The following is a 23341-nucleotide window of genomic DNA, read 5'->3' as shown; positions in this document are numbered from 1 at the left end:
AACAGGAGGAGGAGAGGACAGATAAAGAGAAATAGAGCGATGTAGAGAGTGGGAGAACTCTGCAGTGAAAAATGAACCCTGTGATGAAAAATGACTTCACATCAACCCTTCTCTGTCTCACCCCCCTCCTACCATCTCTCCCTCTGCCTCTCTGCATGCTGTACTTCCCCCCTCTTCTTCTTCTGCTGCTCTCCTCTCTCCATCCCCCTCTCCTCTGGTGCCGGGTTCCTGCTCTCTCCCTGGAAAACCTGAGCGGCAGCCAGCTGTGTCTGTGTGCGCGCTGTGCACTTGTATGTATGCCAAGGGCTTAGCACAGGAATCTTCAGGCCACCCCCGGGTACACAGACACAGAGGGGCGGAAGGGAAGAGGAAAGCGAAGTGGGGGCAGAAGGAGTAAAGATGGGCACACGGTGATGGAGAAGGCATGAGAAAGGGGGAGGTAAGAAAAGACAGGAGCTAAAATGATGGAAGAATAGGGGAAAACAGAGTCAAAATAAAAGATATAATTATTAACAGCTTAAGAGCTACTGCATGAGACACACACACACACACACACACACACCACACACACACACACACAGAGTGCTGGAGTCTGTCTGTAATTTTGTTTCAGATTACACCCCTCCTACCTCACCTTTTCTCCTTCTCTTGTAGAAAGTGATCTGTGGTTTTAATAAGTCTTGGCCTCACAGGACTCAGCTGCTATCCTGACGACAGATGCAGTGAGGTGTGTGTAGTGTGTGGTGTGTGTTTCTCAACTCAAGAGGGTGTTTGTCCAACAGATAGTTGTATATATGTGTGTGTGTGCGTGCCGTGCAGGCATGATGTGTGTGTGCGTGCCTGCCTATTTGCATGTGTGTGTGATAGCAGGTTGCAGCAAACAGTAAGAGCTTAGTACTGGTGAGATGTCCCTTGGGAAGCAAACCAGTCACCCAAGAGCCTGTGCACTAACAGATGCACTCTCCTCCCTGTCCCTTGTTTTTCTCCTCTTCCCTTTCCATCTCTGACCTCTTCCATGCACATTTTAAGTTCTACCTTCACTTTCCAGTAGTCTTCCATCTCCTCCCCCTTAAACCTGTCCCTCATTACTCCTTCCCACTCCTCTTCTGTTCCATCTCCCCCTCCCTCTTCACTAGACAGGCTTCCTGGTAATCTCTCCTCTCCCCCACTGAGAGAGGAAAGAGAACAGACGAGTGCAGCTGTATGTGCTCAATTAACGGAGACCTCACAAATACCTTCAGAAAGAAAATGCACAGTATCTCACTCCATTTCTACACACACAAACACACACTATTTTCCACCCACAGTATGTCACAATCTAAGAAGCAGCTAGCTGGGTTAATGACTTGCTATTTGTCACTGACAGCACCAGTTTCCGCCCCCCCGCCTTGACTGACAGCTCACTCGTTTACTTAGTGCCTACCTTCTTATCACTTACTCATCCCCCTTAAGTGGTTTTTGCTGACGTCTTTAACAGTGTCTCACCTTGTCACCTTTTTGTCTCCTTTGCACTCACACCTAACATGAGTGAACGAGGCAAATGTGTGTCTCAGACAGCTTTTGTATACTAAACTAAATGGACAGTTGCTGCCCATACAAAGGGCCTTCAGTGCCATTTTAAAATATTGTGCGAGGTCTAATTGCATCACATTGACCCAACCTTTGAATGTTGTGACCAATAAAATAGCTTTTGGCATTCCCTCTGAAGATGTGTGAGTGTCTGCGTACGTCTATGTGTGAGTTCATGTGGCAGAGCAGGGCCAGAGAATGTTCTCCATTTGATCTGTAGGAGGTTTTTTTCCGCTCCTACTCTCCTCAGGGAGCCTCTGCTCCACATTCTGACTCCTACTGAGACCCATCGACACTCCCCTGACTCTCACCCTCACTCTGTCTCTATCACACATACAGTACTGTACACACCCAAAATATGGGCCCATATATCCTAAAAGTCGACATGCATTACACATAGATACACACTATGTACACTTGCACAAGTAAACAACTAAGTTCACTCTATGGGATATGGAATAGTTCCAAATATTACCCAACACTACAGGGCTAATACAAGGCTCTTTTACAGTGACTGCAGTTTATTGATCCTTGAAAAACATTCTTGCACACTACCTATTGAAGAAATTCTGCACCAAAGCATGTTATCCTGTAATGAGTGTTACTTTTGATGCCAACCACCATTGCTATTTACTGTATGTGCTTGCTATTTAACTACATACAACAACAAATAGTTAGCAGGTACAAAGGGAGGAACTACTGTATAAGTTATATTATTGTACACACACACCTACATAAAGTGTGTGATTCTCAGTTAAAGGGGAGAGGCATTACACTGGCTTAAAGCTGCAGTGGACTGGAATAACACTGGTATTGCAGGCTCACAATCTCAATGATACGCTCACATAACCAGCTGAGCTGTCAGGCTCATGCACATTAATGTGGCATTACATTAACCAGATGTGTGGGGTCTGTGGGTATGTGCATGTTCGAGTGGGTGTACACACATTTATGTGTCATTGATCTGTGCCACTGTGTGTGTGTTTGCGTATATTTGTGCAATTTCCACTCAAATTAATGGTGCTTCTTTATAGGCCTTCTGCTAGAGTGGCACTGAATTACTTGGTGCTTCATTCTCGCACCTGGGACCCATTCAATGTTATAGCCACAGCTAGCTGCTAACTTGGGAACCATTTGCTACAACACTATACTTAGCATTACAGATAACAGAGCTTTTTCTGCACAGAATTCAGCGCTAACTAACATGGTTCTCAAGTGAGCACCTGGGACCCACAGATGTGCAAATGTTCTGATATTATTCAATAATTGATCACTGACAATGGACAGCATGTTTACAGGAAACTTTAAGAGACTGACATGAAAGACAGGAATGTTAAAACGTCATGGTGCAGATATTCAGTTTGCAGCAGGCTGCATCATGAGCATTTAATCATGTTTGTGTTACGTAGGAGCAAGGAAGTGTTGTTGTTTAGTATTTTATTTCATTTGTTAAGTAAATAAACTCCCGGACACGCTCTTTTTAAATAGGGCTTTATAGAGATCTAAAAAAAACAAGGGAAGAGAGATGGGGTATGATTTGCAACACATGCTCTTGGCTGGAATGAAGTCACAGATGTTGCGGTTATGTGGTATGCAGCTTAGACATTAGCAATTAGGATGCCCTGCTAGTGTTTTTGTACAGTACTTAATTTTTCCAAGATAGCTTCACTTAATGTTGCAAACTTATATCATCTACTGTATTCCACCTATGCAAAGTGTAAAAAGCAAGCTTTCAAGAACTTGTGACATCCCCACATTTCGCCTTGGTTGCCACATAGCTTCTGTTGTCTTCCTCCTGGTCTTGGTAGTATGTAAAAGTTGCACCTAAACATACTGCAAAGACCACGAGACTGTAATTCCAACGCAATATGCAGAAGAAGAAAATGTGACTCAGAAGTAACTAATTAACTTTTGTTTTTACATGTGATGAGTTACATCAAGTCTAGTCAGTTTCTCCATGTGAATGCAAGTTTAGTTACTCAATTATCAGTATGTGTTATAGACACAATTCAGATCTTTTTAACAAGACAAAACAAGAAAAATGAGTCCTTGTTCTTTTTTTTTCACATTTTTCCAATGCTTACATCACGCTAACATCATAGCTAGCTACTTCTGGTAAGATGGTCCCTGTCTGTCACCCCCAACCAAGATGGCTGATGTCTGAGTTGTTTGGTTTCAGCTTTGGGACAAACACAAACACCATCACACTACAAAATGCATGAACACATTAAGTCCCTCATGCAGATCCAAAGTGGCGTGTGTTTTTCCCCAGTTGGCTGTGTTTTGGTGTGTGTGTGTGTCTGTGTGTGTATATACATGCATCCCATGTGCTCCTACTAAACCGACTCCCAAGGGTCTCCATCAGAGAACTTAAAAGGATTCTTTAGTCCATGTGTTTTAATTTAGCCTTCTTCTCAATAATAACCAAAAAGCCATGGTCCCACCACTAACTTCATACACACATACACACTCCCGTATACACACATACACGCAAAGATCAAGCAAATACACATATATTACAACATATACACAGTAACACACACCACCACGCAAATGAAGCAACGCACACAAACCCCTGCATGCAAGTGCACACATATCCCACTGAGCTGTGGGATTACTCCGCAATCTCAACCACTCTTTCTCCAGGGAAAAACATGTTTTATCATTTCATTTCATTTCTTTCTTCTGCACTCCCCCTTACCCTCCCTCCTTCTGCTTTCTCGTTCAGCAACATGTAGCCCTCCCTAGACTCCTGTGCTGAAATCACAGGCCACATCCTGAGCTCTGACAGCGTCCCTGTGCTTTGGCAGTGTGATTCTCTGAGTGTGCACTCTATGTGTCTGAATGTGACAAGCAAATGACTCCGTATGTGTGGATGTGTGTGTGAGAGGGGGTGAGTGTATGCATGTTTATGTTTGGATGAGAAGGAAAAAGTAACAACAAAGGCAAAAAAATTGGAAATGCCAATAAATGGTGTCCTGTTTTCAAGTAAGACAGCAAGCATGTGTATGGTAGGTTACATGAGGGCTGGTGTAAGATATTTATTTATTATTTCATATCATTGATTCAACAATACAGTCCTAGCTAACAAGACATAAGTCTAACAAAGGTGCTATTATTCATGCAATATGGACTTGAACTCTAGTTTTACCTTTCTGAAGGGAAGCAATCAAAACTCAGCAACTTTGTCTCTAAAAGGACAAATCATATTGACCTGGAAATTCCAAGTCAGCACTCGCCCCAGTCGTCACAGAAAAATGTCATAGAAGTTCAACTTTACATATACTTTAACTCCTTTATATGTATGTTTCATTTATTTGCTTATATTGTTTATAAATATATTATGTGAAATGAGAGGCCTCGTGAATCTGTGGATGTAACACTGGGATTACTAATTTATTTACCGGCATCATTTTCTGGTTTAGTCACTTGGTGACTCATGGGCTGCTACTACTTTGATGACTGGCTGACTGACAAGACTGACTGGCATCACTGGCACAATGCTGTCACTTTATTTAGTCTCCACTGTTAAGATGTTTTTTCTTTTATGTTTTTCATTCTCTTAAATTTTGTAATTTAGTTTCTGTTCACCTAATCAGCTTTGAAAAGAAATACTATAAAAGATAACAAAAACCAAAAACTGAGGTGTAACAAGTCTAAGGCTTATATCTGGAAGCACAGTAAACCACTCATATTAAACCTTGGATTGCTTTTTAACAGCAATTCAGCAGTATTCTCATTGTCTCTGTTAACACGTGTATTCCCAACATCTCTTATCAATTCCAGTTACAGTAGAATACTAGGCCAGCAGGATGCCTCAGTGTTTGACAGGCCACATACTTTTGTCACCTGTCACCCCTCTCTATTGCTCTACATGGTTCCTGTGGCTCTCTTTAAAGGCAAATACTTTTCCTGTAGTATTGCATCTCCAAGTCTTTATAAAAAGCTCCATGTGAGACTTAACACCAGTGACTCTGGTGGGATTGAATGTCAAGCTAGAGGGTAAATGAGAGTTTATTGAGGCAGGGGTCTTGCCATCTACATTACATTGTCTCTGGCAATGCTCTTTACCAATTTAAACAAAGCCCTCCATCCCCTCTCCCTATTTCTTTATCCCTCTATCAAAAGTAAACATATCTTCACATGCTCAGTGGCTACTGCAGTAGCAAGAAAGTGGGTGTGAATATGTATCTGTGTTGTCTTTTTAAGCAAGTGGATTAATCTGTAGGAACTAGATGCCCCTGTCACTTTCCATTTAGCCCCTCCATTAATTAGACCAGTACTAATAACAGCTTTTGTGTGCATGTGTGTGTGTTTACAAGTCTGTCCCTCTGGGACAAATAGGTATAATGGAGTTATAGGTATTCACCAACAGGATAGTGTGAGTCACCCAACAACCTCTAAATCTGGTGAATCTGTATGATACAATTGAGCCACTTAAATCTTTGCCCTAGTTTGAAAGCATAGCATCTTCCCCACTGAAAAAATGTGCAGCGCAATTTTACACCATGTATAAAATCACATTTTTACAATGTGGTCAATATTATAAACTTTTTAAAAAATGAATTAATTAAATTAATTATTTAAAATAGCATTGAGCCAGCTACACATCCTTCCTTATATGGGAACCAAATGCACAAAATAATATCCCTCTATCGTTTCAAAGGGAGCTTTCACTACATTGCTTTCACTACATGTTGTGGCTTCCAAATGACGAAACAGTAAATTTAATTCGTCTGACTATACACAAATTAGTTCTCTATCATTTTTTTATTTATATATTTGTACCATTTTGCATCTTCAACCAAGTAATGTATTATTTTATCTAAAATGACCCTCTGTCCTGTGCATTATGTATTTTTAACATGATTTTGGACATTTTGTGCCTTTGGTTTTGTCAAAAAAGCTCAAACAAATTTAATAACATAAGTCTGGACAACTAAACACAATCCACATGAACAATCTTACCAGCTGGGCAGTGGTTGGTCCTGTGCTCAGTGAGCTCAGCCAGACAGTCAAAATCCTGTTGACAGTTGTCACAGGTAAAGATGGACTCGTCATCTAGGTCATCGTCATGATCACGTTCATCACGGTCATCATGCTCCTCTTGCTCGCCATCCTCAGTGCCTGCCCCCTGACCCTCTTTTGGCTCTGTCTCTCTGTCAGACGGCGGAACTTCTGTAGTTACACAACATACGAACATGAGTTTAAAAAAACCATGCATGTGTATGCTAATGCATGCATATGCACAAGGAAATAATTCAAGACTGCCATATTTTTGTTACTAGCACCAGTTTCATTATGTCTTCTTCCCCCAGCAAGCCTTGGATAAAGATCACAATGTCATTGTTCCTGTTCTTATCAAATTTGTTTATGCTTTTTTAAATTAGACGTGATTTGTTTTTTACCTGTACAAATAATATTTGCTGGCTTCTGTGTCAGCTATTTTGACTGAATTATATTTCGTGTGGAACATCACTCCAGCATGTGACTGACTGTGTGTGAACGTGTGTGTCCTGGATGCAGACAGTGAGAGTGTGAGAAGGGACCAGTGAAAGGCTGTGTCGGCCCAATCCTCACCGCTCCATTGTGTCTCCATTTTCACACCTTATTATCACATTATAAACGCAGAGCATCCAATAGGACTGACACCGAAGACACTGGCTTAAGAGAGGGGAGGAGAAGAGAGGAGAGGAGAGGGGAGGGGAGGAGAGAGGAGAGGAGAGGGGAGGGTAGCAGGAGAGAGGAGAGGAGAGGAGAGGAGAGGAGATAGAGATGTTGACTGATAAGGATTTTTCTATGGGTGATGCTAATTTATGAAGTCAATATTGTTTGTTTTTTTTTTTTTCTGGCCAAAATTTTGGGAAATTTTCTTTTAGTGGGTATTCTTAAAGTTAGAGGGTCTAAAAGTTAGAGACGGTTCTAGGATCAGACTGTTAGGGGTGCTCAGCTCCTAAGGAGAATGTGACATTTATACAATGCCTTATGCCCAGTGCTCTTTCACCTGACTCTATCCTCCTCTCTATCCTGTCAACCTAATAGCAAGCTAAACATCCAATCACAGACTGATGGCAGAGGTATAAGTTCATCTATACTGATTTGTAACGTTATTCCAAATGAATATTAGGTTGCTATGGGTAATGCAGTGAGGAACTGTTATTTTGACCTTTCTTTCTGATCTAAACCTGGCCATTTTCTTTGAAGAAAATAAACGTATATCTATCTAGAAAGGAATAGTTAGTGAGGGTTCACTCACTATCAATTCATTCTCCATGAATGCGGTCTAAATATAGTTTCTTATGTGATCACATGGGCAGCACGGTGGATTGATGGTTAGCAATGTTGCCTCACAGCAAGAAGGTTCCTGGTTTGAACCCCATCAGGAGCCTTTCTGTGTGGAGTTCTGCATGTTCTCCCTGTGCTTGTGTGGGTTTTCTCCAGGTACTCTGGTTTCCTCCCACAGTCCAAAAACATGTATGTCAGGTTGATTGGTGACTCTAAATTGCCCATAGGAGTGAGTGTGAGTGTGTGAGGTTGTTTGTCTCTATGTGGCCCTGTGATGGACTGGTGACCTGTCCAGGGTGTACCCCTGCCTTTCACCCAAAGACAGCTGGGATAGGCTCCAGCAGATCCCCATGTCCCCAGATAGGAATACGCGGGTATAGATAATGGTTGGTTGAATTGCATAGGTGGTTTGCTAACTAGCCATGTGCTAATGTTGACGAATTTACATCTACTGTAAATGTCAATCCAAACATAAAACTTTTCTTTCATTTGTTAAAGTATAATCCAAGGCTTTATAATACTGCACAATATTGCTATTTCTTTTACACTTACACTAAAACAATAAAAGTCAGCTATTTACCTGTGCAACTAAGTCAACTAACGTTAATAATAATGACCAGTTCAACCCGATGTTGAGCCAGAACTTGCAGCAACTTTAATTGCTAACAATAACTTTTCAACTTATTTATAGTTTTAATCTTCACCATAAGATCGCTACCTCCTCCTTCATCCATATTGCTTTTATCTGCGTGGAGACACTAGAACAACACTAGGATGCCCAAGGATTCACCTGCTTGTTAAACAGCTTAATATGTTAAGTCGTCAAACGAGTGTCGATTATAATTAGTGTTGTTCCATCATTCACTTTTTCACTATACACAAACAAAAAAAAATAGAAACCACTGCTGTATGTTGCAAACAATTCACATCAATAACAAGAAAATAATACAGTACAACTCTAATGTAGTTTTGCCCATAAGGGCAATTTACAACTTATAGTGTATGTGTGTAATTGTCAGGACCAGAAAAACAATACTCTAGTATGATATACCATTTTTTCTTGGCAACTCATCTTTAAGCTTTTTCCAATTAGCAAAACAACAAAACCATATTTTAACCTGTTTTAACTGCCACCGCCCAACATCAGAATCACATCAGCAGGCACAATCAGAGAGCAGTGCACTAGATTTCCAGCTCATAATTTCAGGTCCAGTCCAGTTAAATAGAATATGACACAATAGCTTATATGTCTGAGTTCAAGTAGGAAGTGAGAGGAACAAGACAGATTACAGCAAGGTGCAAAGGTTCCATTCCACTCTGATTTATTATGGGAGAGGTGTGATGGGAAAGAGGAATACAGGGATGCTGGGAGGTGGGGAATGAGGGACTGAAGTGATGAGGTATTTGGGGGGATGCAGGAGAGGAAGACAGTGATGGAGGGAAAGAAGGAGGAATGGATGAAGGGATAAAGAAGGAGGGAGGGAGGGTGTTGGCCATCTGTCCAGTGGTGAGAGCACCGTCTGGCCAGGGAGAGAAACTGGCCCCCTGGCTGACAAAAACACACACACACATGCACATGCCACATGTACACACACACACATGCTAGTCACTGTGCACAAACACAGACACACAAACATACACAGATATGCATACATAAGCAAACTCACACAGACGTACACACAACAGAAGTATGTATGCTTCAGTAGCATACTAACTGGATACATAAAGTTTGCAAGCATGCTGGAATGCAAATATGTGTATTTGAGTTGAATAACAACAGTTCTGCTAGATATCACTAGGATGTGATCAGAATAATAATATCAGTAAATTCAAAACAAAAGATTATGTGCCACAGATGCTGTAGTAGAACAAACATGCTCTTTTAAATATTTGTTAAATATAAAGTGGTAACCTCTCCTTCAGCACAATTTTCCTATTACTCTCAATTCTGTCAAATAAAAGTACAGACAACTGCCTTACCTAGAAACTAGGAGTGTAACTGTGTTGAAAAACACAATCTTTTTTCTGATATTTTTTTGTGCAACATCTTCATGGCTTTCGTGGCAAGCAAGTACACACACACACACACACACACACACACACACACACACACACACACACACACACACACACACACACACACACACACACACACACACACACACACACACACACACACACACACTCTCTCTCTCTCCCCGGAGTGTCATGATGCCAGAGGTGAGGGCAGTGCCAACTTCAGTGCATGCCAACACAACCTGCTGTCATAGCAACAGAGGGAGGAGCCAGATAAAACCTTTCCATCCTCCACGACACCATCCTCACCTCTCCGTTTTTATGCCTCTGTGCCAACGGCAGCCGTGGTCTGAGGCATTATGTTATGATAGGTTGTCCATCGGTCTTTCCATCCATCCCGTTCTCATGAATCATGGTATCTTAGGAATAGCTTCAGAGGATTTCTTCAAATTTGGCACAACTGACCACTTGGACTCAAGGATGAACTGATTAGACTGTGGTGGTCAAAAGTCAAGGTCACTGTGACATCATGTCCATCCCATTCGTAGGAATACAATATCTCAGGAATGTCTATGGGGGATTTCAGTACATCCGGCACAAATAGTAATGCGACAATTATAGATTTTGTTAGTATTATTATAGTCTGAGAAATAATCAAGGTTTCACGATTATCACGACTATTAGGCAATTATTAATTTGACAACACTACTAATGTATAAAATTACATTAGTCATTATGTATATAGGTTTTAGAGTGTTATTTATTGCTGCCTTTTGAAACATAGAAAACACAGTAAGCAAATAGATCAGCACAAAATAATAAAGACAAACAAAAGTCCATCTCTCCCTTTGGAATTAATGAAAGGTGACCGCTGGTCTGTAAACATCTGTCAGTATTTCCCTTTAGAAAATAACAAATAGAAATAGACCACAAAACTATTTTGTGTTTTCAATTTGTGCATTCTTTCTACATTTCTTTTGGACCTGAGCTAGAGTTGCTACTGCCTAGAAGTCTACAAGCTCCTGATGTTATGTTTGTGTTTTACACCTGGCATATTAACTTACAAAGCCTAACATTTACTCAACACAGATGGGAGGAACAAATAAGATGTAATGTTAAATGTTCCATAGTCTAACATTACATGCAGCTTTGTTTACATTGCGCTGAAAGCCCAAGTCTCACTGCTTTGGCATTGATTGTAACACATTTATATTTAATTCCCTATATCCTCAATGTTTCATTAAGTAACTTGGCATGTAATTTAACTTAGTTGTTATGTATTACCCTTATTTGGGCGTGCAAAGCTGGGTGGTGATCCCACAGGTGCTGCATCAAATTTGATGTATTGGCTCCTTTAGCAACAACTTTTTTAGGGCACGTTTTGCAAACAGGTGATCCATCATCTTCAGTGACACCCTGGTCATTCTTAGTATACCCAAAATGCTCCCACACTACTGACTACAGGTGTTTCTTTGATGGAAAAAAAAAAAAAAAAAAAAGCTTCACTGTTTGGTCCCTCTGCCATAGTTAATCTAGTGAGTGTGTAGCCTCCGGGTCTCTGATAAGCACGGCATTTTAAGCTGGTGCACTGCCGGTGTAACTTTTTTTTGTTTTGTGCAAGTTACAACAGAACTTGCAACAGAAACATTCGATGTAGCAGAGCCTTAATTAACCATGATGTGTTAAGGCGCAGTTAATGATGAAATCGGTTAATCACTGCATCCTTAGGCATAAGTACCCACTTGAAATCATGAATCAGTTTATTAGTTTGTGGGTCAAAAGTTAAGGTCGCTATTACTTCACAAACCACATTTGTGGCCATAACTCAAGAATTCATACAATAATCAAGACAAGAGTTCACATAACTGTCTAATAGGAAAAAATGATAAAGTGTCAACTACATTGTGGCATCATAATTTTCTGCCAAAAACCTTTTTTGGCTATTATTTAACCCCAAGACTAAGGAACAGGAGCATTGTTTATTGACATAACTACAATGTTTAAACCCTCCTCTCCCTACCAAAAAATAAAAATTATTTAGTTCATGCGTGTCAGAACAAAGGAGGATAAAGGGATGAGACTAACAGAGCAGGTGTATGTATTTATACTAGTGTGTCTCTCTCTCACACTCTCTCACACTCTCTCACACACACACACACACACACACACACACGATAATTATGTGTCCTCCTACAAATCTTGGACAGAAGGAGATGCAGAACCTTAAAGAGAGTTACTGTAAGCTTCTACTAGATACTGCAGCTGTTATGATCATTACCACTCTCAAACTGTGGCAGCAGACCTCATGGCAAGATCACAGTGTGTATGTCTGTCTGTCAATTTGTGTTTACTAGGGTTCTGTTCTCCCTTTTTCCCCCTCATGTCATGAAGCTATGATGTAAAGTTTTTCATTAGAAAAGCAGATCTAAATTTTTATATTATCAAAAAGTCACTACAGAAAGTACAGCAATAAATACAATCTGTTGGTTTCATGAACGCAAAGCTAGCAAAAACACAAACTGCATCCATCCTCAACCTGGATGGATGCAGCTAAACTCAGGCCCTCTTAAGCAATAACCCAACCCCCAATCAAACCACACCAGAAAGAAGCAGCAGGCCTACTTAATGAAAGCAGGCAACTCCCATGGGTGCTTAGGGTGCAGAAGGGTGTGTGTATGTGTGTGTGTGTGTGTGTGTGTGCGTGCGTGTATATGCCGGGGTATTGATTGAATAGTATGACAGTGGTCCCTAGCAAATAGTATGTGTGCACCATTCACTTGCAGTCTCTCTTTCGTTCACACAAAAACACACATACAGAAACACACAGCAGCAGGATATAGCTATGGACACTCAGACACAAAAACACACATGCACACACTCGCTCTACAGAGAACCATTATCTCTGAGTCACAGACTGTCCCTATGCCAGAAATTACTGCATATTCTCTCCCATACACACACAAACACACATATGTATGCACAAATACAAATCCTCCGATCCCAAGCCCAGACACCGTTATATTCTTACGTCATCCAGAGAGACACACAATAAGTCAAACTCATGTCCTGCAGTTAAACTACAGAAAATATGAAAAACAACACGAGCAACAAGAGTCATAATTTTCACCTAAAATCAAATGTTTCAGAATAGTGTTTTTTTTTTTTTTTTACTGGTCCTTAAGTCTCAGAGCCCTGCTGATTTTTATTCTAGCCATGTAATGAGGGACTGAATCACACCTGGGATGCCCAGTGAACGCAATTAAAGGAAATTAACTAGCTGGTAGAATAGAAAACCATCAGTATTGTGGGTCCTTGAGACCAGATTCAAAAAATATTGCCTTGATCTAGAGAAAAGGTATGTATATGTGATGAAAAATGAAACACACATTTCATCCAAAGATTAAAAAAAACATTTCACAGCATAAACACAATCACAAATACTACAGTGATTTTGATGGTTGATCTGGCACCATCTCGGATGTGGGAAAAATTAATTAGACATTCCAGAGAAATACATTAAATTTTCTATCTATTTTTAAGCAACATTTACATATGCAGGCCTGTGTGTATGAAAGCATACAACATCAGGTATGGGTGTGGAGAAAAGCTGTTTTTGCACCGTGTCTCTCGAGAGAAAAGGTAATAAGCAATATTCCTGGCTGTACCAGCAGCCTTAGTAACCTGAGGACAATGGGTTGTTTATTAACAGATAAAAATATAAATATATAAATGGATGCCTCAGGAATAATGAGGTCACTTTGCATATCTGCAGGAAGGATATATGCAGGTATGTGTGTGTGGTGGATTGATGCATGTGTGTAATGTGTGTGTTGGTGCGCACCCTGGGTAATTAGATAAAGAGAAGTGAATTAGCAGAGTCCACAGTGCAGAATGATGTTACACAGCCTAACCACGCCTAGCTGAGACCCACTAATCACCATGTCGTTAGGCTCAAGGAAGAGTATGTGTGGATGTTTGTGTGTGTTAGAAGCATGGGTATATTTGTGTAGTGTTCTCTCATTACCCATGTCAAAATGAGTTCATTGAGGTAATTAGTGCGCTAAATGATAATAAGCTCTAAGCATACTTCATGGGAATAAAATAATAACAGTAATTTTGTCCCCATCTCCATTAAAAAAGTGGGATATCAACCAGAGAACTTCTGAACAACTGATCCAAGTACATTCAATATGGATACACCCCATTCCACAATCTCAAGCTAGTAATGGCATTGTTGTGAGCACCTGCCAAGATTAGCTGGTGCAGGCACAAACTGGAACACCAAAAATCAAACACAGTCAGCATGACCACCATGCATCTTTATATATCCTGTTGGAAAAAAATTAGGGAATTAATGAACTCTGGGAAGCATTTGTGAACTGCCCCAGGGTGACAGAAGTGCACTGGAAAAACATGCCAGCTGATATTGCAAAGGTAAGGTAGTTATTTAGATGTTAAATTTGGCAGCCAAGAGTCATACTGTGGCCTGACTTGAACAAGTATGGCAGCTCAGAGAGATCTATATCTACCAGCCAAGCATACACAAAACCCACCCATGCACATACACCTATGACTGTGTGAGCCAAAAACACACATCAAATGGTAGGGAAAGGTATGTGTGAAGCTTCCAGTAGAATGTTTAGAAACGAAACAGACAACACAAGGCTTTCATTCTGCTCCACTTCGCATTTGATACTGGACCAGGATTCACAGGCACCTGGCTGGACACCACTGCCTGCAGCACGGCCATGAACCAGTCATGAGGTTAAAATCTGTATCACAGAATGCCTAAATGGAGGAGACTGCTTACACATGATCGACTACGACATTGTTGCATGATCCTAGTGCCATTACAAGACAAAACACACAGCCACAAAGTTGACAGTATGTTACATAGTGGATCAGAATGCTGCAAAATTGTTTCCTTGTGTTCTTTAGGCACAGTCTTTAAGATCACTGTAATTAGTGTTGGTGTGCTTTAGTGTTTAACCAAGAACAGCTGCCCAATACACCTTTTCAGAGCACAAATTTTAAATTGTCATAGAAAAAAAAGTGCTTTTCCTGCTAATAATAATGGGCCCATTCTATTTCAATTTCAATAGCAATGACTCTGTGACTGAAAACAGCTTCCATTTAGACACACTCCTACCATGAGAACACACTGCTGTTTAGACAGGAACTGTCCGCACAATCACTGATCTACTTGAGCTCAAAATGTTGAAAATTGGGCAGATACAAAAAATAGTGCGCACATTTGGCACTGAGGGCAAACTGAAATGCACACTGACACACACAGGGTGAACAGGTGCAGCTGGACACAACACAGGCCTGCTCTCTGTCTCTCAGGAGAATGACTCCCCCACCACTCCCTCGCCTCTGCCTCCTTCTGTTTGTAAATGTGTGTGTTGGGGGGGTGTATGTTAGGTGGCTATATAAAGAGGCTATCTCTTCTCACCTCCTTCCCTCTGCCTTGCACCTCACACCCGCATAATCCCCCATAGCCTGTGGATGTGTGTGCTTTCACAATACCCCCCCCCCCCCCCCCCCCCCCCCCCTCCCTCTGGTACTCTGAGCCTCACAAGTACCAGTTCCATACAAACACACACAGCTGCACACTCACACATGGGCACAAATCTACACAAAGACCCTTGGGATGTGCTGCGGCAGGGGAGAGCAGCACCCAACACTAATGTCTGGAAACAGGATGATGAAAGAGGCATTCACGTCATGGAAGGAAGCAGAAAATACACACACACTATATACACAAACACATAAAATCAGCCAAACATACAATGCACAAACCCACAGATTGGCAAAAAGCATACTCACAAACAAGTTGACAGCTGCTCACTTATTTCATTTTTTTTGTGCATGTGCCCGCGCATACACACCAGCTAAAATTGCACACACACAAACAAAGGGCTTAAATGCTGCAATACAGACAAAAACACAGATGCACTGTGCACTGTCACAAGCAGGCAATAATAGTTCACACACATACACAGGAACTGTTTTCCTGTGGTAGCCTTGGGGAAATTAAAACTACATTATGGACCTCCAGAGGGTAGCGGTGAGAGAGGGATAGAGGAAGAGGAAAAGGGAGAGAGGAAGCGAGAGAAGGAGAGAGAGAAGGGCCAGTGTCCTGTTTTTCTCAGCTCTGACCATCCTAAAGATATTACGGTGAGCCAGGAGAACTGTGATACTGCCTCTAATCTCCCTAAGGTCTTTGTCCTCCTCCTCAAACATTACTTCCACTTTTCCTCTAAACAATTACCTCACTTCCTAACATCCCTAATAATCCTTTGTTTAAACTTATCCTTTGTTAAAATTCTGAATAAGTACATCATTACATTTTGCAATCACTCAAAAGTGAAATAAAGCAAAGGCCAAATGAGTATGTGCTAGGAAAGTTTCACTGAACCTTTAGCTTGATGTGATTAATGTAAAGCAAATTCATTCAGCTAACACACAAACACACACACACACAAAAAAAACCCACATGCAGTGTCCTCATACTTTGTCATTTCGTAGTTCATTTTATAGGCAACTATCTGGCCGGCCACTCATATCCGTGTCCCCACACAACCATAAAAACACGCACATGCACACAAACACACACAGAGTTCTTAAACTGTGAATAACAATAATGCAGTAGGTCTCAGTTTCTCAGTTTCAGCTTGGGGACCTGACAAACTTTTCCACGATGACTCACTGGTTCGTTCTGTATGTGGCTGTGTGTGCATGATGTCCAAGAGAAACAGCGTGTGTAGATGTCCGTAAGTGAGTCTGCTCTCTGTAGTAGACTGTCAGATTAAAATTTGAGAAAAACAACACTAGAGAAAGAGAAGAAGATTTCATCACAGACACAGACACAAGCACAAACACACACACACCTCTAAAGTGCACTCCTGCTTGGTTTGACCCCTACCTAGTTTGTTCTCCTACAAGAGACTCAACATTCAGTCTAAATGGATGATATCTTAAAACAGGGCCACTTTTCTGCTGCCCTTTCCCAACTCATTTCTGTTCTCTGTTCTTACCATCTCCTCTTATTTACTTGTCCCGGCACACTTTCAGGTTCTAAGGGCTTCTACGATGGAATAGGAAGGCAAGGGAGAAGGAGGAAAAAGAGAAAAGGGAGGAAAAGAAAGGAGGATAGTTGGAGAGAATAGGTTGGCTCGATGCTATTCCCTTTGAGTCACCCTCCCACCTCCTTCTCTCCCATGGGTCTTTACAAACTCAAGACACATTTTCCAGAGAAAGCAAAAAGAGAAAGACTGAAGTGGAAGCTTGCAGATTTAATGAGGATGGGAAGGTATATTTGTCTATTCTCTTTTACTATCTCCCTCTCTTTCTTACTCAGTCCTTGTAGACACCATCTTCCACAGAATGGGAGGCCTTTTTTTAATCTGTTGAAAAAAGGTATTAAGCACACACACACTGTAATATGATCACAGATAAACAGTAAAACAGCTAAGGGACAAAAGAAGAGGGAGAGTCACCAACAACAAGAAAGAAGTTATAAAGCAATAAGCAGACAACAGACAAGAAAAAAATGATGCAGAGAATGCTGGGACAGGAAACTGACGGTGAAATTGAAAGAGTAGCTGAGTAAGGGAATATGGGACAGTATGTTTTTATGGGAGGAAGAGTGTGAGATAGGTGTGTGTGCATGTGTGTGTGTCATGGGAGTCTAACTTCCTGCAGGAACTGACACACACAGCAGTTCTAGTGAGCCACCCAGGACCTCAGTCAGCACCCCACTGTAACACGCACACTTAGACACACACAGCTGTAGACACGTATAGCGGCCCCTGGAGGAGAGTTAGCACAGGTTTGGGGGAGGGGAGGGGAGGGAGTGGGGGTTTGCTAAAGGATGGGAGGGTTCAGCACGTCATACACAACCCAAGGGTCATACTTTCCTATCCTTCTATCCCTGCAGAGCTGAAAGGGAGACAGGGCAGGAGAGGGATAGGGAGAGAAAGATAACCACATATTTACCACATTCAGCAATATCTTATTTCCCTGTTGGGATCTAGTCAGAGGAAGTGTTTAACTATTCTCTGATAGGCTACAATCCAGCACAGTGAAACTGGCTACAGCTGACAAACATTTACAGAAGTCAAAGCATTTTGCGATCTTTACAAGAAGAAATGCCAACAGTGAGAAAAATACCAATAGCCTATCCGCACCTGGGTTAGGATATGGAGCAAGCAGATGCATACTTTTTTAACCTGAAATCCCAATACACTAGTCCTGGTAATAACACTAAGGAAATTCCCACATAAAGTGTCTAATAATGATGATAGTTCAAGTCATTTATTATTTACCCTAATTCGATTAGCTATAGTCCTGCACTTTATATGACCTGTCCACTGCCCACTCAAAAGCTCCTTAATAAATGATGCAGCCCATTCATTCAATTACAGCAATTACATTTTTCAAAATAACCTAATGGAGAAAATAGTTTAGTAATATATGAAAAAAGTTTCACTGACACAGGGTTGTAGCAATGTGTATATTTTGTCCCAATTAATAATGTAATGTCACTCACTATGGTACAAAACGTCACTGTGCTTTTTTATTCAGAAATCCACTACAACCAAAAAAAAATAAAATTAAAAAAAAAAAAAAACACATACCACATATCCAGTGAATCGATATAATTGCTATACTTCTATCTAGATCAAGATCTACATTATTTTCTCATTTTTACATGAACCTTTGAGAGACGTTGGTTCAGTCATTCCTTTTCCATCAAGGCAAAAGGGGCAAATGAGGATAAGTTCAAATTTCCATCTCAGGATGGAACAAGAGAAAGAAGAAGTTGGAAGAGGGGAGGGAGACAGAGAGAGGGAGAAATTGAGCAGTTGGTTTGGAGAAACCGCAAAGAAAAACAAAGTCCAAGAAAAGAACAAAAAGAGAAGAAAAGCCCTACCATTTCTCTGACTTCCTCCCAGGATATCACCAGACCACAGAGAGTAGTGAAAAAGCACACAAATCTGTCTCTTGTCCCCCCCCCTTCCATCTTTCTCTCTATCTCTTTCCATTCAGTTCGACTCCTGAGACCAGCAACAGCTCTCTTTCCACATTTCCCTCTCATTCTTTCTCTTCCAGTCTCCTCTTTTCTCTTATATGATTTTCCTTCCAATCACTCTATTCTAATTCTATGTTCACTTCATTTCACCATCTTTTTCCCTTTCTTGACTTCAAATCCCTCTGAGCAGAGCATTATAAACCATGTGGAACCGATATTACAAATTGTGTGTGTGACATATAGACTTAAAGCTCTCATGTGCACCTGACAGCTTGCTGGAATTCTATTACATTATCTGTCTGTGTGTGTGTGTGTGTGTGTGTGTGTGTGTGTGTGGGTGTGTGGGTGTGTGTGTGTGTGTGTGTGTGTGTGTGTGTGTGTGTGTGTGTACAAACCTGTTTGGACAGTTGATTCATCCCAGGTCCCTCCACGCTCTGAAGACTCCCCTTCTTCTACCGCTGAGGAAAAAGAAAGTATGATAAGTTTAATAATGTTGCCAAGCAAAAAGTTCTCCAACTCTATCTGTAAGTCAAGATTCAAGACCAATAGCTTGACACAAAGCTAAAAAATGGGGTCAATCAACATCAAATCTGCTAATCAATTAACCACTAAATTTCTTCTCAAACATTGCACTAAATAAAATAGCTTGAGCTTCTTATTTTTAATAATACTATGTGATGTGCCTTTGGGTCAACTCTCATCTGCACAATCACTTTTTCGGGTTACAGCAATAGGCTTGACACAGGTGACACATGTCTGGCCAGAACAAGAAAAAACAAAAAAATTGTCACACAGGACAACTAAACTGGTGACATAAATTCAGTAATTTAAAAAGCTGGATAAATAGTGTGATAACCATTGCGCAATATGTAGGTGACCTGTGTGAAAGAATGGAAACACAACTAACTTTTTCCACTATTAGGAAATAAAGCCAAAGTCAACTAGCGCTAGAAGCCAGGCTTACAAACAAGCCTTATGTAATAATGTTAGATCAAACTCCAGGAGCACCCGCGCATGTCAGCATTTTCACTCATTACCGATTAGGATTAGAGCTCAAAAACAAGCAGGGGCACAATAAAGGGAATTGCATATTTTATAGTGAAAGACATGATGCCAGTTGCAAGGGTCAAAAACTGACAAACATTTTTAAAACAGTGTTGCTCACCTTTATGCAGTATGCAATGGAAAAGTAAAAGAACAGCTTTACACACTTTACAACTGCTGACATGTAGTCTATCTGAACATAGAAGACACCAATTCACTTTGTCTTCCCCGACTCCACCTCATCTGAGATGATATTTTCCAGCTTCTGATTGTCTGAACACACCTGATCCAGGCAATCAGTAGTGGGCAGGAACAGTTGTAAAACAAGCCGATCTTTTTGCAAGAAATATAATAGTTTCCAATGTACTGTCTTAGTAATGCAAGTTTCAAATTGTATTCAAAATTCATTTTGTGTTCACTTAGTCTATCTAGTTCTGGATTAAAACATCAACAGTCTCACAATCTACTACCGTAACCTTAGTGGCTCTATTGGCAGGTAATGAAGTTTGCATGTATCTGTCTCTGAGAATGTTTATCCTAACACCTAAAAATAGACTGTAGAAGCAATAAGCATACTGGTAATGACAACGACAACGTCCTAACATCCTTGTTGCACGCACGCACGCACGCACGCACGCACGCACGCACGCACGCACGCACGCACACACACACACAAAAACACGCGTGTGCACGCACACACACGCACACACACACACATACACACACACACACAAAGCTGATCAGAGCTGGAATGTGACACTGACTTCCTGGGTACAACAGGAAGGAGGGAAGTACAGCTGGCACACAAACAGGAAATGGCTGGAGCCACCACACAATAGGGTTTCCTGTTCACCCCCTCCCCAACATACGATTCCTCACTTCTCACTTACTCACCTCTGCCTCTGATCCTTCATAAGCTTCCACTCTCATCCTGCTCTTTCCAGTAACCCCCACCCCTCCAACTCTGTACACCTCTCCTTGTATTCCTCACTCCATATCCGCATCAGCTCCCTCTTGACCCGCCTCATTCTCACCTTAAAATGGCGCCACAAGTTCAGATGAAAACAAGAAGTTATAAATCAGTGAAATGTTCCTTTGAAAAGAACAACAAACTGCTGCGGTATGTCGTGTCTCCAGTGACATAAATAGTCAAATTTCAAAATTTCCCCTGGTAACTGGGATAAAATGTATCTCCAACCACTGAGCTGTACTATATAGACTAACTATAGAGGAAGTGGAAATTAAGCTCCATGAGAGTGTTAGTTAGCAGCTAACGACGTTGTATAGTGAATTCTACTGTAAGGCTGGCTTTTCAAAGGTAGGACTGAAGTGGATGCACACATAGCTGACCATGACAGTATTACAATATAATTTTTAAAAGACTTCTCATAACACAGAATAGAAAACAAAAGGCATCTGACACATGCCCCTGTCGTCTGTAGGTCTCAGCACAGTCTCCACACTGAAAGTATGTTTAATACAAACATTTCGTTGTGAAATTCAAATGAAGCGTTTTACTGGACTGGTAAAGAAGTGGGGATTTCAATGTAGCATGATAAAATCACCCATTTATCATTTCCAAAGAAAGCAGAGGCAAGGCTGTTAGTTCTGTCTTCACCTTCAATCAAATTCAAAAATGACGTTAATACAAATAAAAAAAAATTTGGATCACCAAATTGGACCATCCTGGGGCTTTTTTTTTTTGTATATGCAGTTTTTTATATTTTTTGCAAAGTCTTAACAGAGATACCATTTCTGTATTATAAAGTTAGGGAAATACTAAATATTTACCTGCTCTTGAGGTGAAATACAGAGTGAAATCTATATTACTAAAGTAACACATAAAGCATTGTAACGTGAGTTTGACACTACATAATGCTGAACCTACAGTGGAACCATAACTGGTCCCAGAGAAGGAATGACTGAAAACCAAACGATTTGAGAACAATTCTTCTGGATTTACTGAAATGTCAACTCCTTTGTTTATTCTACACTACAAAAACACACAAGCTAAAGGTTGCTTCCCCCATAACTTGCAGGAATTTGTACAAAGTGATAAAAATAAAATTGCCCTCACACTCACAAACACACACATACAACATGTATATCCACTTGTCCTTCAAGGTGGACTGGGCTGAGGCACAACCAGAAATATTTGCCATCTTTAATCCCTGAATGTTCTAAAACAGTCTTCAAATATGGATCTAAAACCACACAGCTTTTTTTTTCCTCAGATCCAAACTTGTTTTCCCTAGAACTTATTTTTTCTTACAGCTTCATCAGATCCCAGAGTTTTCAAACAATTTTGTGTGATACTGATAGATGGTGAATTTTTGACAGAAATGTCTGTTACAATGACCCAAAGATGAGAATGACCAAATCCCCACAAGTGAAAAAAAAAAAAAAAAAAAAAAAAAACACAAACTGTACTACAGCATATGGATTAAGTCTGAAATCCCCATTCAGACATCTGAAGCTGGAGCTGATTCTGAAGGCCAGATGTGGACCACAGTGTGCTAATAACTGGCTAATGAATCCCTGGACAAATACATATGAGCACAGAGTACAACACACACAGATTTATGCACTGGAGACGGACACACACAGGATTTTGACTTGAAGGCTGTACGTCTGTCTGAACAGAACCCAGAGCGCATAGAGACCTCCCACCATGACTGACCTGTTTGCCAAATGCAGCAGAGAGAAACAGATGAGTAGGTATGGGAAGAGAAAACCAGATGAAAAACACCACTTCCTCTAAACTCTAAATACGTTTTAAAAAGGCATTTTCTCCACAACACCTAGAGTTGTATTCTAAATTACTTGAATAATATTTACCACAGGAGTATGCATATAAAAACTTCCACTTCACATGCATACAAACACATATACAAGATGATTGACATTCACAAGTAATTTAAGGTATAAAAACACAAAGGGATGGAAATGCATTCACTACCCCGTGCACATTCTGAATATCCCAATCTACAGTCAAAGCACCCTGACAATATTATGCTGGCTCACTGTCTTTAAGAAAGGAGGTACCATATCCTCTGCAACCCACACGGCAGGAGGGACCACTATCATTTATGAAAGGGATCTATAAGTTTTCAGTTTTTGAGAAGCAATGTTCACTCTTCTGTCTACAGTGCCTAGACTTTTTAATGAATAAGATGAAATGATGTAAATTATTATAAATCTATCATCTTTTGGTAGTTGAGGAGATTTTTAGATTAAAAAGACCTACATGTAGTGGTAACTGACTCTGACAAAAGCCAATTTTCCCTGATGAGACTGTGGGGAATGCAGTGTGTTTCATTAGCCAAGCCCACATAGCTTTATTTAGATTCCCATACCCTCCCTGTGCCCCCCTCTGAGACACACAACACC

At 40.8% G+C, this 23341-nt stretch overlaps 1 protein-coding gene across 2 annotated transcripts in view; it reads right to left on the bottom strand.

Moving 5' to 3' along the window:
- znf423 (zinc finger protein 423) overlaps window positions 1-23341 on the bottom strand; it is a 136378-nt gene that overhangs the window by 94450 nt on the left and 18587 nt on the right. The window contains exons 2-3 of one of the 2 annotated variants that reach the window (XM_026311991.1): window positions 19303-19365; window positions 6538-6747 (exon numbers count right to left, since the gene is read on the bottom strand). In XM_026311991.1, the coding sequence (XP_026167776.1) occupies window positions 6538-6747; window positions 19303-19365 (273 nt within the window). The remainder of the gene's footprint in view (window positions 1-6537; window positions 6748-19302; window positions 19366-23341) is intronic. The other variant, XM_026311992.1, reaches the window with a different exon arrangement.

The sequence above is a fragment of the Mastacembelus armatus genome, chromosome 6 (assembly GCF_900324485.2).
Source record: "Mastacembelus armatus chromosome 6, fMasArm1.2, whole genome shotgun sequence".
Classification (NCBI taxonomy): domain Eukaryota; kingdom Metazoa; phylum Chordata; class Actinopteri; order Synbranchiformes; family Mastacembelidae; genus Mastacembelus; species Mastacembelus armatus.
This window is presented reverse-complemented; position numbering and strand designations above follow the sequence as displayed.